At 39.3% G+C, this 18,271-nt stretch overlaps 1 protein-coding gene and 1 pseudogene across 2 annotated transcripts; one reads left to right on the forward strand and one right to left on the reverse strand.

Moving 5' to 3' along the window:
• Positions 1–1,212: 1,212 nt before the first annotated feature.
• On the reverse strand, positions 1,213–4,750 carry LOC146463799 (uncharacterized; annotated as a pseudogene).
• Positions 4,751–6,086: 1,336 nt separating this feature from the next.
• On the forward strand, positions 6,087–15,497 carry LOC146463800 (uncharacterized). 2 transcript variants are annotated; one of them, XM_085083848.1, is made up of 3 exons: positions 6,087–6,313; positions 14,089–14,388; positions 14,566–15,497. In XM_085083848.1, exons 1-3 carry the CDS (start codon positions 6,235–6,237, stop codon positions 15,162–15,164), a joined length of 978 nt encoding a protein of 325 aa, XP_084939974.1. In that variant the 5' UTR covers positions 6,087–6,234; the 3' UTR covers positions 15,165–15,497. The 2 variants fall into 2 exon arrangements, with proteins under 2 accessions (XP_084939974.1, XP_084939975.1); XM_085083849.1 differs by lacking the exon at positions 6,087–6,313 and adding an exon at positions 8,084–8,334.
• The last annotated feature ends 2,774 nt before the right edge of the window (positions 15,498–18,271 follow it).

The raw sequence follows: 18,271 nt of genomic DNA on the forward strand, positions 1-18,271 counted from the left end.
TACCTTTCCAGGATTTGCAGTGATGCCTTCTTCTGTGACAACATGACCAAGATACGAAACCCGTCTCTGGAAGAGAAAACACTTCTTTGGCTTACGTTTTAGTGCTACACAGGTAAGGCGCTAAAGCACCTGTTTCAGCCGCTCTAACTCTTCCTCGAACGGCGTCCTTTGACAATCACGTCATCAAGGTAAATCAAGCAGATTTTCTAATGAAGGCCCTCCAAGACAAGCTCCATCATGTACCTAGTGCTTTGCAGAGTCCGAATGGCATCACATTCCATTCATATAAGCCGCTTGGAGTTACAAATGCTGCCTTTTCCTGTGTAGAGTTATCCATTGCCACTTGCCACTAACCACAGGCAAGATCCAATGTGGAAAACCATCTTGAGCCTCTTAAAGCAGCGAGTGAATCGTCAAGTCGTGGCAAAGGTGAGGCATCCTTCACTGATGCTGAATTCAATTGGCGATAATCTACACACAACCTCTGACTACCATCCTTTTTAGTCACCAGCACAACTAGAGAGGACCAAGGACTTGACGATTCGTTCTCCTTTCCCTGTTGTAAGAGATCGGTTACTTGTCGTTCGATTTCATCACGTTTCCATGGAGAGGTGCGTCGAGGCTGCAGCTGGATTGATTGGGGGGGGGCATTGCGTGTTTCAATTCTGTGCTCGACCATATGTGTGGTGCCCAAGTCCCCGTCAGAAAGGGAGAACACATGTTGGTGATTGCACAGTAATTCCTGCAGCCTCTCGGTCTCACTGCCAGTTAAGTACTCAGTGCTCCTTCCAAGTAGTTCTTCAAGGACTCTGGTAGAGTCCTTTCAAATGTTTCTTGTGATACAGCTGACTTATTACTCGAGCTTGGTCCACAGCACGCTCATGGATCTCCTCATAGAGCTTCAGTGAAGTGACATCAACAACCTGCTTAGCTAGAGCAACCACAGTCTCGGCATCCAAGTTGCAAACTTCGTCAGAAACATTGAAAACACGCAAAGAAACCACTCTGTCCTCTTCAACATCCATCACAGTCCTCGCAACATAAAGGCCCTTTTGTTGCAAATGTGAGTTGAGACAAGGCTCCAATAATCGCATGCCTAACTGAGAGGCTTTTGGATCTAAGTTAGTACAACGCTTGTGAACAGCATCTGGGACAATCACCTCAGTGTTAGGTCCAAGTGTTTTTGCTTGCTGACCATCAGCAATTAAGAGCCATTGCAGGGTTGGCTGAACTCAAACTACTCTTGATAATAGCAAGTAAGGAATCATTAATCTTAAGTGTTAAAATTGAACAAGCAGCACCAGTGTCTAACAACCACATAACACGAGCTCCTCCAATAAAGCCTGGTAAATAAAGGCCTCTTAAGTTATCGTTAACATGTGAAATGTCCATGGGCATATCAGGCCTAATCATTTCCTGCTTTGACAATGACTGTGGAAGAGCATTGTTCACATCAGGTCTTGTTTTGGGGCCAACATTACTCTCCTAAAGTCATCCCCCGCCCGTGGGCAACACCCTGCTGGCGTTTTCCGAACCTAAATAAGCTTGTTCCAGAGACTTGTATTTTGGGCAGTTACGACGGTAATGGCCAGACTATTTACAGTACCAGCATCGACTGGAATAATTTGAAGCAGGTGGACGTTGTTGGCTTCCAGGCATGTTCAGAGACATTGACTGGGTGAGCTGCTGTATCTTCTAAACCAATTTTTGGAGAGCGACCTGTTGCAATTGAATGTCATTACGTAACATTTCCAGCTGAGCTTTTAAAATAAATCAGGCTCCCTGACATCTTCATCAACGTACATGCCTCAAGTTCACAAGCCAGTGACAAGGCTTCGTCCATGCTGCATGGTTTGTCTCTGCGTAGTCGCAGCCGATCGTCTTCGTCTTTGATAGCATATGAAATGCTGGACGGCAAATCTTTCTTGAGTGTCAGAGATAAATCCTGATACGCTAGACTGGACATACAGCGGATATCTGCAGCAAGAGCTTCACCATGTTCCTGTCGACGGTTGTGCAGAGGCGCCTGGTGTAACTCGCGTTGTTTTTGACACCGAACCGAAGCTCCAGTTTGTCAACAACCTTCGCTTAATTTCGACAGTCGCTATCAGACACGCCATTTAGCACTTTTGATCTTCGCCGCGAAGGCTTGCGGCCAGGAGAACCGCAGCTACATCTTTGCTCTAGCCATTAACAACATAACAACGCTCAAAGTGTTTCAAATAATCTCGTAGCGACTGAGTACCATCATAATCTGCAGGATTTTTAACAAGTTTGGTAAACTTTTGGCGGGGTGTAAACAAATCAGCTGAAATATTATCCAGCTAGTTCTCCGATGCGAATGGGTTTGCAGAGTGAATTCGGCAACGTGGACTTTCACAACTTACTGATGAATCCAAGGATGAATCAGTTGCTGGTGTAAACGGGCTCCCCGGTTTGAAAGGATTAGTTGGCGTCGAACAACTCATCCTTTGGAATCCCGAAACCGCGTTTGAGTTTTCCGCCATTGAAAACAACACAAAAGCAAAAATTCGAAACAGAACAACACAATGTTGAAATTCGGTCGTACACACCGTCAAAACTTTTCCATTGACCACAGGTTTCTGTTAAGTTGTGTTTTTTTCTTTTTTTCTTTTTTTTTTTTTTTTTTTCACCGCTGCCACCAATGTAGCGCCATTATTCCACAGTAAATACGGCGTTAAAAACTTTTAATCACTTGTTACGAGATACACAGTTCTGACAACTCAACCGAGCACATGGCTCTTGCACCATCGGTCACGCGACTTACAATAATTACTTAGGGGGGAGATCCACAGGCAATAACCTAATGCTATAATATGTATGTGCTCAAGTTTGGCCTTTCTAAGTGCAGCCACTTAAACTTCAAACCATTTAATTACTTCGAATCACTGCACTACATTGAAATTGTACTGAAAATCTCGAAACACCTTTAAAAAATAAAGAAAGTACCTTATTTCGCTGAGGCTTAGAAAACGAAGAAGACCGGTGTTTAGGCAAAGATATCGCTCATCTTTGTTTACTGCAATCAATTTGAAAACAAAATGGAGATGGGTGTAATTACATAACTTCTCTCTCGGACGTCTTCAATAAATGCTGTCAACAAACGTTATAAACAGATTCGATAGAACGTAAAATAAAAAGTTCAACACAAAATGAAATAAAATAAAATAAAATCGATTTGATATATATTGAAACAAATTCGAACACCACTGAAATAAAAGAGAAGATATTCGATTCTGATTATATATTTATGTAGAGACTTTTCTCTTGGTTTACAAGACTTGAATTGTATATAAATTAAGCTGGCTCTCCTTGGTCCTTAATGTCGACTTGGTTATTTCGAGATCACTTTTTCTTTCTTTATTGTTTCTATTTGACTTTCTCAAATACATTTTCGTGGGATTGGAACTCACGCTAAAGTCAATGGAACAAAGGCAACTTGTGGGAGAACATGATATCCTTCCCACTTGCAACACGAACTTTCTAAGCATCAAGAAAAAGCTTTTGTTTTCAAAAGTAAATACATTTTGTTTAGTTGCATTTTAAAACTCTTTTTGAGTTAAATCTGATGGTAAATATTTGTCTATCAGTAATTATATCAATTCTGGTGACATGGGCCTCGCCTTCACCAAATCAAGATTCTCTGGGCTGGTGTGCTATCTGTTATGAGAAGTCAAGTTGGTCACCGTTTATCTATACAAAGCAGCCGAAGCAATCATACAAAGATTAGATGGAAATACGTTTATCTTTTTACGTCCACCAAGTTTAAAATTCTTACTAAAATATTCTGTCTCGTGTTCGCTTTAGCCTTTAGCGATACCAAAACATCAATTAGTTGAAATAAATAACCCTATGAAATGAAACCAATTTCATTGTCTCTAAAAAGACAAAACTTTCTACTTTATCAAATGCTTAGCGTAAGAATGTGTAGTAGAGAAATATTTCAGCACGAGAAATCAAAGTCACAACCATCCTGAATCCACTTAATTTCAAATTTCAATGCCAATACTTTGCTCTTGGAGATTGCTCTTCAAATTTAAGGACAAAAATACGATTAAATTTTTCCTTTTAACGAATGTGTGATTTTAAGGTGGCCCTTGCACTTTTGATGTTAACCATATTTGCTGCAAAAATAGTCCAATGCGTTAAAAACTGTTTCTATCGATCATCATGTTCGTCGAACCTTCCAAGTAAAAAGCTGAGTTCATAAACAGCTGGGAGACTTTTAGACTTTTCTCTTTATCAAAAACAATTTCATTTTTTAATTAGCGATGAATCTGATTTAACGGCCACGAGTGACATGTACAGAGAACTCAAAACTTCACACCTTAATTATACCTTAACTATATGTCAGTGTAAATGAAGCTAGCTCTGGACCCACCTCAGAAAAACGTTTCCGTGTATTTCTGTGAAATTGACAGCGATTTGTAAACTAACCTTAATACCAAAATTAATTAGCTATGACTGAGTCATCTGAGAAACCCTATCGAGACTAATGTCTGTTTAATATGAATGAAAGAATTCCTTGCTTCCCATGTTTTGCATGAACGAATTCCAGTTGACGCTTTTAAGTAAGAACAAAGAAAACTTGTGGGAGAACTGGATATCACTGATAACCGTGTCTAAAAGCAAATTACAGACCGGTTAACTAATAAGAAAGTTTACGTGAACACGTAACTTTAAATCTTCCATCATCGTCACAAATAAAACACAATCTCGATCCGTTCATTTTGAGACTGACTTTCAAAGCAGGAACAATGTTGATCGTAAACGTTTGGCCGTTCGGCAAAACATCGACATTTTAAAGTAATTTCAGTAATTTTTATCCACACGACTGTCTGAGTATATTAGGTGGAAAAAACGCGCACGGTAGGAAACCAATACAACCCCAGCAAACGAGGCGTTGCATTCGGATATTAACACCAGGAAATTTTCTTCTAAATGACTGCTAGCGACGATTTAAAGACAAATCGTTCCCGTCTTTCCACGGTATTTCCAGTAAAAATGATAGTAATCAAAATTTCGTCCTAAAACCGTCCACTCCTTTCTTATGATAAATACTAGTATAAGAGGTTTGACTTTTCAGGTTTCCCTGCTATGTTAATATTTTGTCGCAACCGTGAAAACGTATGCCCATTAGTACAGTTTAACTTTGCAACGCCAGATTAGTTCAAAGCTACCTAAAATCCTGTCTCTAGCTCGAATACTACCTGTTCTCATCATTGGAGGCCAATTTTGAACGTTTTTCTTCTATTATGCAGAGAAGAAAAAATCACAGGAGTATGCCACTACTTCAGTGAAAACGATGTGCATGTTTCAAAAACTTTACAGTATTTATTCATTGAACAAATATTGATAAACCTGTAAAATCTTATTGAGAGAAAAGGAAACTTGAAGTAGATTATCGAATGCAATTCTTCCTTCAAAAGACATTTGATTTGCGTCTTTTCTTTTCAATTTCTAATAAGCGATGAATCTAATTTAACGGCCACGAGTGACACGTACAGAGCAACTTAAAACTTCGCACCTTAACTATAGCATAATATGTCACTACTCGTTGTAAATGAAGCTAGCTCTGAATCCACCTCAGGAAAACGTTTCCGTGTATTTCTGAGAAATCGACAGCGATTTGTAAACTGAACTTAATTCCAAAATTAAGAAGCTATGGCTGACTCATCTGAGAAACCCTATTGAGACAAATGCTTATTTAATATTGATGAAAGAATTCTTTGCTTCCCAACGTCTTTTGTTTTGCATGAAGGAATTTGAGTTGACGCTTTTACGTTTTACTTGTGGAAGAACTTGATATCACTGATAACCGTGTCTAAAAGCAAATTACCGACCGGTAAACTAATAAGAAAGTTTACGTGATCACGTAACTTTAAGTCTTCCATCAGGACAGGAGTATGCCACTACTTTAGTGATTTATTTATTGTACAAATCTTGACAAACCTGGAAAATCTCATTGAGAGAAAAGGAAAATTGAAGTAGATTATCGAATTGAATTCTTCCTTCAAAAGACATTTGATTTGCGTCTTTTCTTTTCAATTTCAAGAATGAATATAACTTGTGGGAGAACTTGATATCATTGATACCCGTGTCTGGTTAATAAGTAAGAAAGTTTATGTGATCACGAAATTGTCAGGCTTCTTGAATCGCAAGTAAAACAATCTCGATTTGTCCATTTTGAGATTGACTTTCAAAGCAGGGACAATGTTGATGGTGAACGTTTGGCCGCTCGTGATTTTGGCAGCTTTGTTGGCTCCGGAAACACTCTTTAGTGAAGGTTCGGGTAAGTCAAACTTCTTTTATGAACGATAAGGCACCTTTAAAACCATGAAGAAGAATCTTAATCAAGAAATCCTTGCTCACAAGCGGAAATCAATTTTATCACTTACAGCAGGTCTTGAACTTAGACTAATCATTGGCTCCCTGGAGAAAAGGCAGCAATACTAAAACATCGAGAATGTGATATAAATCCTGTCGTTAAGGGAACTGCGAGTAGTGTCACGTATATTTGAAAAATAATCTATTCAACCTAGGAAAATGAAGCGTTCTTTTCTGCTGGTAACGCCAACGTAATTTCCTTCTAAATGACTGCAGCCATATTTTTTAGAATAGTTTCTATTTGATATTTATAGCCATAGTGTCTATCTATGATCATGTTGTTATAGCATCAAAGCTTTGTAATTTGTTATATAAACGGTTCTCTAGAAGAGCATTTTTAATGAAATGATACCATCAATAAAGTTTTTACTACTTTTTTTTTCACTATAAACGCCAAGCCAAACTATTCAGTGCTTGTTTCGGTATATTCTCATAGGACTGGCAAAAAAGAAACATTTTCTCGAGAGCAATAATATTGACTTAATATTGAGAGCAATATTGACTTAAATTAACTTCTTAAACCACGCGCGCTATTGTGATACTCTACTAAGCCTTTCCCTACATTGATTAGTTCAACTACCAAGGATTTAACTGGAGTTTTGTCGTAAAAGTTTGAAAATTCTCCATTTTGGCTGCCCTAGCTCTTATTTAATTCGTTTCTATTATACATTAGAAATTGAGATTCTTCAGTTATAAGCAAACAACTAACTATAGTAATAAACGCTAAAAGAAAACGACGTTTTGACCGTTCAACGATCATGTTCAACTCAGTGTTTTGAAACAACAAATTTATCAAGTATTCCTTACAGGCTTTTCAGACTTCATTAACAAAGAACAAATTTTAACTACGATATCTTATATCTCTCTTCCTTAGAGATAGAGAATTTTTTAAAGACAACAAATCGAAAACCAAAATTGGCCATTTTCACGCTAAAGACGGACAATACATCTAGACAGATCTGTTTAACGAATTCTGCGTCTTAGTGAGAAGGCCACTATCGCAGAAGAATGTCTCAAACGCGTAAAGTGGCAGAGTTTGACTACGAAGTTCCAAACCGCTTTTTCCATTTTCACACTAGAGACGAGTTATCCGTCCCGTCGAATGATCCGTGTTAGCGTCTAAACGGCCAATCAAACGGAGAAATTCTGAGACGGATTATCCCGTTTAAAATGTTGATATATAATTCGTTCGGGACGAATAAGCTGTCTGTAATGTAGAAATCTGTTTCAACTTTGCAAAATCGATAGAAAAAGCGTAATTTAGACTGTTAATATATTAATTTATGTTGAAATCATTATTTGTTTTAGCGCAAGATTTGCCTTTAATTTATCTTCTCTATTCCAAACTAACTGATCTTTGTTCTGTCAAGGGGGGGGGGGGGGGGGGTTCTTCTCTTAAGCTGCCATTACCAACCCACAGGCTTGTGGTGATACATTTCACCTAAATTGAGGGGAACGCATTTCAATAGCCCTTTTCACGGTTAACTCTGCTCATTTGAATTACAATGATATCTAGCATGTATGTGAGGCAATTTCGGGCTATTTTGCAGTTTAAGCCCGAAATTGTCTCGCATCGACGTGACGTTGGATAACATTGTAAAGGCTATTGATCACGATTTCGGTTCTTATGTCATTTGCAAATGATTATTTTGAATCATTGAGGCTTTTGCACTCAAGGCTGTTAACCTTAATGAATGGTAGCTTGTGGTAGAACATGACACCCGTGACAAAAAGCAAATTTTACGGCGGGTAGGTAATCTACGAGTGATTTCATGTGCTACTCAAGCACTTTATTTCTTTGGTCGAGTCGTTAGAATCTATCAACTCGTTCTGGCACGCTTCTCACAATGTTGGTGGTACAGATATATTTTCTCGCTCTTATAGCAGGCTTGATAGCTCCCCACCTATCCTCGAGTCAAGTCTCTGGTAAGTGCTTTTTACTGAGAAATCACAATTTTTCGAATCATAACCGTGCACGTAAATGAGTCTTTACGAAAACGGAGTTATTATCCGAGAGAGTTGATTATTTCAAGTAAATTATAGTGCGAGTAATCGAAGGGAGGGATTATCGGAAAACAGCGCTATATTATCCGTATAAATCAGAAATTCAGTACGGTAAACCTTGATTGAAGACCCTTGAAGTTCTCTTAAAATAATTTTGCGTTGCCATTACAATTCTTTCCTAAAGAGACCCAATACAAAAGTGAAACAACTAAAAATCTAATTCTGTTTTTAAAGAATGCAGGCTAAGTATTCAATTGACAGGCTTTAAAGTTTATACCGCGTTGTGGAGAATAACAAACAGCACCACAGAAAAATATTGCTTATTATTGAAAACTCGATCATTGTATAATGCAATTCGAACGATTTGATTGGCTTAGCGGCCATGGTATAGAGCTACTTTACCATGCCCGAGAAATAGAGACCATTAAGTTGACTTCTAATTGTTGTTACTCAGTAAAATCTAGTAATATTTCTTGATTGTTTTAATAAAACAATTATTTCACTCACGCTTGTTGGATATGAGATGATTATAGCCAACTCGGCGCTGCCCCCCTCGTTGACTATCTATCATCTCATATCCAATGCCCGCTCGTAAAATAATTGCTAAGAGCTCAGTTCCGTTTGAATGGTCACACTTTTCCATTTCATTCATTTATTTCATTTTGAACGGTCACACGTTTTCCAAAGTGCCTTGATCAATGATAAAAGCATTGAAGTCGTCAATTACTTGGCCTGACCATTTCTAACAATCTCAAATGGAATAAACATGTTTTTAAATTAGTCAGGTGAACAGCCTCAATATTAAGACGTTACAAGTTAAGGCAGCTGAAGCGCGCAGACCCAGATCCCGTCACTTGTATCCGTCCGGTGAAGGAATACGCTTGATTGTCAAGTTGCCTATAACGGATTGCCAGTTAACTTGTCAGATGAATAAGAGAGACTCCAAAGGCGCGCACTATACGAATAATTTATCCAGACGTGAGTTATGTAGAGGCTCTGCAGAAAGCGTGCCTCGATACCCTTGACACAACAAGGCAAGAGCTAACAGAGCCTTATTTAATGAGATTATAGAAAAATAAGGTCCACAGACTTCATAGCCTGTTGCCTGTTCTTAATAGCTGCCCTAGGTCATTAAAGGGGCATTATCATAAGAGATATCATGATTTTATTATTATTATTATTATTATTATTATTATTATTATTATTATTATTATTACTATTATTATTATTATTATTATTATTCATTTATACAGGAAATCTGGTTTAGCATAGCTAGTTTAAACATAGTTCCTGGTTAAATAGGAAATAAACAAATAACAGAAAATCAATACAAAAAAGCACACTAATAAAATATCAGAGACGCACTATTATTAATGGGATTCCGTACAGAAGTGCTTGAAGTGGCCTTTCGCCAGGGATTTGAACATACTAAAGTCAGTTACTGATCTAGTATTACGCAGCAAAGAATTGTTAGCACGCGCACCATTAATCCTGAAGCTTCCCTGGTACTTGGTTGTTTTAGCTCGGGGCAGTCGTAACTGGTCACGATGCCTGGTGTAATAGGCGTGGATTTGGTGAGCATGCTTAAATTCCGTCAGCAGGTATTCAGGCGCCAAAATTCACTAAATCTAAACTTTGAACACTGTGTTATTTAATTTTTAAATCGCTAATTTAAAGAAATATTTAATAGTGATTCTAAGACGAAAGGTTGAACCAAAATATAGAGCAACCGGTGAGTTTTAGTACGTTACAAGAGCGAAACTTGAAAACGTCGGCCCGACGTTTTCAAATTTGAAAATTGGGGGTAACCACGCATTTTTAAGAGATAATCAAGCAACAACTATTCTAAAAAACAGTAAAATACAAAGCAATGTATGGCGTATTTTTTTTCTTTCCAAATTAAAACTTTATGATCTCTGAAAAATGCATGGTTACCCCCAATTTTTTTTTTTGGATACCAAGAGCACGTGCTAAGTTCTGCTTTCTCTGCATAATTTAACCGCGCAAAAATATTCCTGTGTTAGAAGGCACCACCAATAGGAAAACCGAGTATCTCGAGATAATACTAATAATAATGATAATAATAACGATAGTTTATTCAACCTTTTTGCAGCATAAGATAAATTACAAGGCGGGTCATTAATTACGTACAAATATATCGGACACATAAAGATAACTGTTAATGTTAAAGGGGCAGTATCATGGGAGATCGATGGGAGATATCATGATTTTTGGCCAAAATTCACTAACTTTAAACTTTGAACACTGTGTAACTTAATTTCTCAATCGTTATTTAAAGAAATATTAATAGTGATTCTAAGACGAAAGGTTGAACCAAAATATAGTACAACCCGTGATTTTTAGTGCGTTACAACAGCGAAATTTGAAAACGTCTGCCAGACGTTTTCAAATTTGAATCTCTCTTTATCTTGGTCATCTGCCGGCGAAAATATCCGTGGATAGTTTCTTTGCATTATGATAGCCTTTTAATGGAATTTTGTCATTATATCTTGGCTGATATATATCAACCGAATAGCGTCTTTCCGATTTTCAACGTGTTACTAAAAATAGCGTGATACTGTCCCTTTAATACATATCACATTTCGCTATTTTAAACAAGATTCTGGTATTTGATGGTGCAAAAAATTCCAAATCTGTTAGTTCTTGCGGAGGCAGCCACAAAAACAGATTCTCCTGTACTAAAGGCATACGGTCTTGCATGTGTTCGCAACTCTCGGCACTAAGCTTCGTAGCAGGTCGGAGGAGGAGTACCTTCGCTTGAGAAATGTTATGCACGCATCCTCCCTCCTCTGGCACCGCAAGATTAAGCCTGACTTCTTAAGCGCGTCCTCATAGCACAGAGAAGGAAAAATAATTTTCAGCGCCCTCTTTTTTATTGACCCAATTTGATCACTTAAGTATTGCGTGAGGCCAGCCCAAGCGGGACTCGCATACTCTAAACCTGATGATACTACAATAGACAAGAACAAGCTGCCTATCAGTTAGTCCGCACTTCTTAAGGGCGCGTATTGCATATAGCCGCTTACTCCCTTTCTTTACAATATGATTGACATGCTTGTTCCATGTTAAGTTATCGGACAGGTGAACCCCTAACAGCTTGTAACAGGAAACCTTTTCTATCAGAGAGCTACCAACCAGTAGAGGGGCTGGGGGAAACGGGCAATACTGCAAAAAGCTAATGCACATTTCCTTGTATTTTTTTACCGTTAAGAACCATTCCTCTAGAGGAAGCAAACGAGTAAATATCCGAAACAGTAAAATTCAAATATGAAGGAGAGAGCCTGGGAACAAATTCCATGATTGTGGTGTCATCTACATACTTAACTCTATTTGTACAGTTAGAGGCCATTCTGTTCACAAGAATACAAAACAGAAGAGGAGCCAATTTAGTTCCTTGTGGAGTTCCGCCATTCAGCCATATGGGTGGGGACAGAGACTCCCCCACCCTCACCCTCTGGTTCCTGTTCGTAAGAAAGGCAGCAATCCACCTCACTAAATGCGGGTCCACATCTAGGTTAAACACAAAATCCAGTTCCACCACAATAAAGTTAAGCCTATTAGTTGTGATGTAAGCCACATTGTTGGGCTTGAAACTTGAAACACGAAACGTAAAACGAAAATTACACGGAGCACAAGATACGAGTGGCTGCCGCCATGCAGCGCCGCTGACCCAATGCGCTAAACGTTTGCGCAGTAATAAAAGTAGGCACCGTCCTTGGCAAATTATTATCTCTCTATTTTCTTTTACTTTAAGATGCTATCAAAAAACTCAAAAGTTAGAACCACGTTCTTCAGAAACACAGGAAACCTCAGTTCAGTAGCTTTAAGATTATCCCTTCGAATGGTCACATTTTTTAGTTTCCATCCACAAATTGAAAACTGACCAAACAACCCTGCACATAATAATCGAAACTGCGTGACATGAAAATACTTTCATGTGATCATAGAACAGATTTCTTACCACTGAAGGAATCACCGCACACAACGGTAACACAGAAAAGTGCTGCTTTTTAACATTACTTTTATTGGAATAAATGTGATGGGATATTTTAAGCTTGGTGAATAAATGAGAATGATGTATTATTCAGTAAGTGAAACAGTCAAACTCACCAAAAAAATTCTAGTCTGCTGTAGCTCAGTGGTAGAGCATCCGAACTAGTAATCGGAAGGTCTTACGTTCAACTCCTGATAGGAGCACTCAGATATTTTTTCCTAGTATGCCTGTGTCACTTACTGAATAATAAATCATTCTCATTACTTTATTATTTTCTCAACGGTTTTAATTTTAACTGCCCAGTAGCATTCATCACACACTTGTGTAGTTAAGTATAAAATATCAGCGTCTCCTCACCCTTACCCCCAGGGGCGTGTGGCTTAGTGGGAGACGGCAAAAACCATACATACATACATACACTTTATTTAGACACGGCAAAAGCATCAGTTACAAGATAAAAAGTTAAAAATAAAACTGATTTACATGTTTGCCGTGTGGGAGTACAAGGAGGACAATTATCGATCTATCTCATTTCAAAAATTAGTAAAAAATCTAATGGCTCTGACGTTAGATGGAAGGCTGTTCCACAAATGTGCCCCACTGTAGCAGAAACTACGTTTCTAACAATTGGTACGAGGCTTACGCAGAGCCAATTTGTTATCACTATTCCTATCACTGACCATTTAAAGTTTTAAACAACAATTTCAATTTTTGCTTTTTCACCCTGGTACAGAGATTATCCCATCCCTGGGAGGTAGCGCTAGAATAGTAATCAGACTTTGTTATAACCCGCATGGCACAATTTTGTAGTTTTTGTAATTTTTCGGCTAACTCGTTGCTGAGACCGTCCCACACAAGACAGCAACAATCAAAATATGGTTCAATAAGAGCTCTATATAGTAATATTGCTGTATCTTCCCAAATGAACGGCCTCAATCTTTTAAGTGCACCTATGCCAGAGGAGATAATCTTGGCAGTCTCATTAACATGTTGAGACCAAGAAAGATTTTGATCGATGTAAACTCCTAAGGATTTGGTGTGGGGCACTCTAATTAATTTCGTGACCTTCAATTTGTACAGTAAGTGAATGGCCAATTGTAGTAGCAAGTCTCTGCCGTGAGCCTATTAACATTAATTCAGTTTTGGCAATATTCAGGCTGAGCTTATTTACATTGAGCCATTCAGGAATGTTAGCTAGTTCAGTATTTAGTACTGATTCAAGCTCTGGTAAGCTACTAGCGGCAATGCTGATACTTGTATCGTCCGCGTACAATCGCGGTAACGCCTTACTTAGACAGATCGGCAAGTCCTTAATATAGGTCAGGAAAAGAAGGGGACCAATGAGGCTTCCCCGTGGGACACCACAGGTAACAGCACGCGCACCAGACAGCTCACCATTAACTACAAACTTTTGTTGACGAACGCTTAGATAGGAGTCAAACCACTTTAGGGCCCTTTGATCAATTCCATGACCGTGGCCGGTTAACAGCTAGCTTAAGTTCAAGGTATTTCAAATTGCCACCTCCTGCTCCTGTAAATATCAACCAGACAGTACGTTCTATCCATGGTAATTGAGTTAGCAAAAGTAGACGCTTTGAATTTCCTTCCATGGTTTAACTTTTACTAATTAACTCCTTGACTTTGCTTTCATTTGTTAAAAGAATCCCGAAGTAAATGGACAAGGACTTACCGCTGGCTGCGGAGCACGTCTCCTCCCCCATTTTTCGCAGGGGACAAGCGCCCTGAAGGCCTCCCGGATATCAGCCGTGGAAGAGAAATTGAACAGAAGCTACCAAACGATCCTCCGAACACTCCGCCTTATTTTGTTTCACTCTTTGATGCAACAAGGAATATTCCTTTCTACTCAGCATACAAGGTAACCCCTTCCCAAGCGGTAGCCATTGGGAAACATAGAAGGCCAAAAGTTAACTGGAGAAACCCTAAAGACGCTAAAGGACAAGGTATATTGACATTTTTTAACACAGTTATTCTCTTTCTTCTCATGATCACGCGTTAGTCGGCTCCGAAAACTGGGTAATAGGAGCTGTTCTCTAATAAACATTCCGTCGGGGCGATGGTCGCGGGTAGGAGCTAGGGTGGCTAACGCTGACAAGCTAAAAATTTTGATGTATCTCCAGGTATTCCTGTGGATGCTGCTTACCGTGAAGCTATCAAGGACGGACAACCACTAAGCAGAGGTCATATGAATCCCTCAGGAATAAATTCGTTCGACAAAAATTTCATGAAAGTTACGTTCACTCTTACCAATGCAGCACCCCAGTTCGTAACTTCTAATAGCGGACCCTGGCAGATGTTTGAAACGCGAATAAGGAAATATGCTAAAAGCACTTGTGGTGCGAGCAGCCGTAGTGGAACGCTTTATCTTCTGACAGGAACGTCTAATTTTGGCCTCAGACCTGGTCCTGGTGGTGGAAAACCTGTGCAAGATACCACCATACCGTTACCATACACAAGAACTGCTTTTCCTAATGGAGTTACACTTGTCACACCTCGTGCGGTGTGGACAGCGGGTTGTTGCGTATGGAAAAAACCAGGCAAAAAGGCAGAGTCGTTTGCGGTCATGAGCAACAATCAAAAGGATCGTCGCATGCTGCACCAGACGGAAATGAGGGTCACTGATCTGGAGGCGCTTCTCACTGCACCAGGATCTCAAGCGGTGAATTTGTTCCCAGGAGATGCAAACTGCCGGAACGAAAATATCATACTACCGCCATAATTGGCTCGGCTTAGATAAAGGCAAACTCAGGAGTTATTTCAATTATGTTTTAGTACGTAACGCTTTTAGAAAACTAACAAGACGACATGTAGTGTATTTTATAGAATTACTATAAGAAAGATGGAGCAGGGTGTTTGAAGCAGAGAGAAGTAGTCAGATATGCATGTGACGTTGTGAATGTTGGAGGCTAAGACAGGGAAACAAAGAAGACGAATATTATGACGACACGTTATAAGCCTACTCCAAAGTAAGAAATGTCAGTAATGTTTGGAAAAGAAGTTTTAAACTTGTCACTGATTATTGTGAATAAAATGTGACTGTAAATTCATGCAACTACAGAGTAAATTCTTGTTAACTACTTAATATATAGGACCAAACTCTCTTCAATGGCTACGAATTTCATGGATGTATTTTGTTTATGTATAAATTTTGGAGGATTACTAAGGAAACCGATACCAAATTGTCTGTCAAGTTTCACGGGGATTGGGTAAATGCTTCACCTTCAAATAAAACTATGCACAATGATAAGGCAGAGAAACGAAAGAGATAGAGAGAAACTTCGGTCGATGTGACTGGCCAGTGCAAAGAGCCGGTGGTGACTTTTAACATTCAAACCACGATCCCGTTGGGCGGCACATGCCCGCATAGGACTTAGAAGGAGTAACTCCTGAGGGTGCCTCCATCTGCTTCTCATTCTCAGAAGCCCGGGCAAAAATCGGGGGAAATCGGTATAAGTAAAGAATGTGTTAGCAAGTCTCCGAGAAGGTATCTTTCTTACGACGATTAACACGAATTCCCTAAAATAACGGACAAAAGTCTTAGAACAAATTCTCATTACATTATTCGCATGACAGAAATATTTATGTTCGAATATTTCGACCCTGTGTACCGGAAATGTTTAGTGAGCTTCAATATACCTTTGGAGGGAGGGGAGGTGCGTTGTGATTGAAAACGGATAGCGAGGCTTTTGAACAAATTTTACTTAACGGGAAGTTAATAGCGAACAATAAACGTAACATTTTTCGCAAAGCCTTTTTTACCCATTATTGTAGAACTGGCAACTCATACATATCTCTGCGGGGTTGTGTTTACCTACAGCATAATTTCCCCACGTGAATACTTCAGTAATAATGGATGATGCCTTTTGGTTTACGTAATACACCATCAACACTATACTTGTGGTTTTTTCTTTTCCTTTTTCGCACTCATTTCTTATATCCCCCAGACGGCACTGCTCTTCACATGCTACGTCTGAAACAGAGCTTAAACAAGTAAAGGGGGCCTTTATAGAAAGTCGCGTTGAATGGCATCTCGGATTTGACCACCAACAAAAAAGTAAAAAAATTATCTTTTATAGAAAACACCAACACGGTTACCTTTCGCGCGGCGGGTTTATTGAACGTTGTGCCGGTCTGCGCCAAGTAGTTTAAAAGACATGTAGGCCAAAAACAATTGAAGAAAAAGAAAAGAGACAACAGGACGAAACAAATAAAAAATGCGAACGGGTTTGCGTAGCACTGAACAACGCTTGGTTTAGTTTTGTGGATAAGTGGTTTGTATAAGGTATGATTGTCTTCGTTTCGCCGTTGTCTAAACTCCGAGCGAGCTGGCTGTAAGAGAGGAGCTTAACAGACTTCTCAAGTTAGCACCCAATTCTTCGGCATTAGGTTCTCGGGTATTGGAGTGGGATATTCGTCGGCTTCTGGAAATATTGCCTTGAAGTTCTCTACCTGGGATCGGGAAATGTAATGTGTGCTAGAGTTTTGTAACCCAGGAATATGACGTGCTTGAAAGAAAATATTACGTCTAAGGCAACTTAACACCAAATCTCTTCCTGGTGTTTGGATGTCTGCTCATTGATAATGTCAACCTCTGAACAAAATATGATACGTTTATCTGAGTGACCCTCTAGACGTGAATGGTAATAAGAATAGGAACAAGCTCTAAAAAGGCTATTTTCCACATCTCGGGCCAAATACCCTGTAGCCAATGGCAACCAAAAACCGAACCAAAAACAATAGAACCAGCCGCATCAGTATAAAGATGAAGGGTATCTAAATTTTCTCAAACATCACTAAAGAAAAAGGATTTACAATTCAATTCGTCCAAAAACCGAGGCGAAAGCAAGATATCTAATTTGGCACCCTTCGAAAGACGAATGTGATGATGCGGCTTTTGGATGCCTTTGGTAAGATCGATCAAGCGGCGGAGAAAAGCACGGGTAGGCGCTACAACAATGCACCTAAAATTCACTAAACCGATTAAGGATTGAAGTTCTTTTAGGGTGACTGTTCGACGCGTGTAGAAATTGCGTAACATCAAGCGACATTGTAAAAGCTTGTCGTCAGGTAGGCGGTCCTCAAACAGTATGGAATCAAGTGTTATTCCAGCAAACTGTAAGACTATTTCTGGACCGACGGTTTTCTCCGGCGCAAGAGAGACGCCAATACGATTTCACATTAAGATAAAATTCTTCAAGTCGCGGTGGCATTGATCTCCAGTTTTGGCAATGAAAAGAAAATCGTCCAAGATGTGCAAAACCGCGCAAACACCGAAATGGTTAACGGATAACCATTCAAGTGCCGTGCTAAAGGATTCAAAAATAGCACATGAACTACACAATCCCATGGCAAGAAATCTGTCAAAATAGTATAAATTATTCCAGTGCATACCTAATAAGGGATAGTCAGCGGGATGAATATGAATGATGCGAAAAGCAGACGTCATATCAGTTTTGGCCATAAAAAAAACTCCTCCCTAAACGTTTGATTAACTTCGTCACGTCACCCACCGAGGCATACTTAACTGTTGAGCAATAATCGGGAATATAGTCATTTACAGAAGAGCCCTTTGGATATGATAAGTGGTGAATTAACCGTAACTCGGATGGGTCTTTTTCAGGAACAAGGCCTATGGGCGAGGTGTGAAAATTCGAAAAGGGGGGAGTTGTGAAAGGGCCAACTGTACGTCCCGCATCACATTCCTTCTGTAACTTAGCACTAGTGACTGCAGGAAGGTCTAAAGCACTCCTGAGATTGGGGCAATCCAAGGCGCACCGTTCACCAACAAAATTAATTCAACTAAGCAAAACGAAAATCCTCAACAAG

The sequence above is a fragment of the Pavona decussata genome, unplaced genomic scaffold, assembly GCF_977016875.1.
Source record: "Pavona decussata unplaced genomic scaffold, jaPavDecu1.1 SCAFFOLD_174, whole genome shotgun sequence".
NCBI classification, from domain to species: domain Eukaryota; kingdom Metazoa; phylum Cnidaria; class Anthozoa; order Scleractinia; family Agariciidae; genus Pavona; species Pavona decussata.

Excerpts from the sequence above, each read along its gene's own strand:
- LOC146463800 (XM_085083848.1), top strand. The coding sequence starts at position 6,235 with ATGTTGATGGTGAACGTTTGGCCGCTCGTGATTTTGGCAGCTTTGTTG. Across the intron at positions 6,314-14,088 it reads ACTCTTTAGTGAAGGTTCGG|AATCCCGAAGTAAATGGACA; the intron begins GTAAGTCAAACT and ends ATTTGTTAAAAG. Across the intron at positions 14,389-14,565 it reads TAAAGACGCTAAAGGACAAG|GTATTCCTGTGGATGCTGCT; the intron begins GTATATTGACAT and ends ATGTATCTCCAG.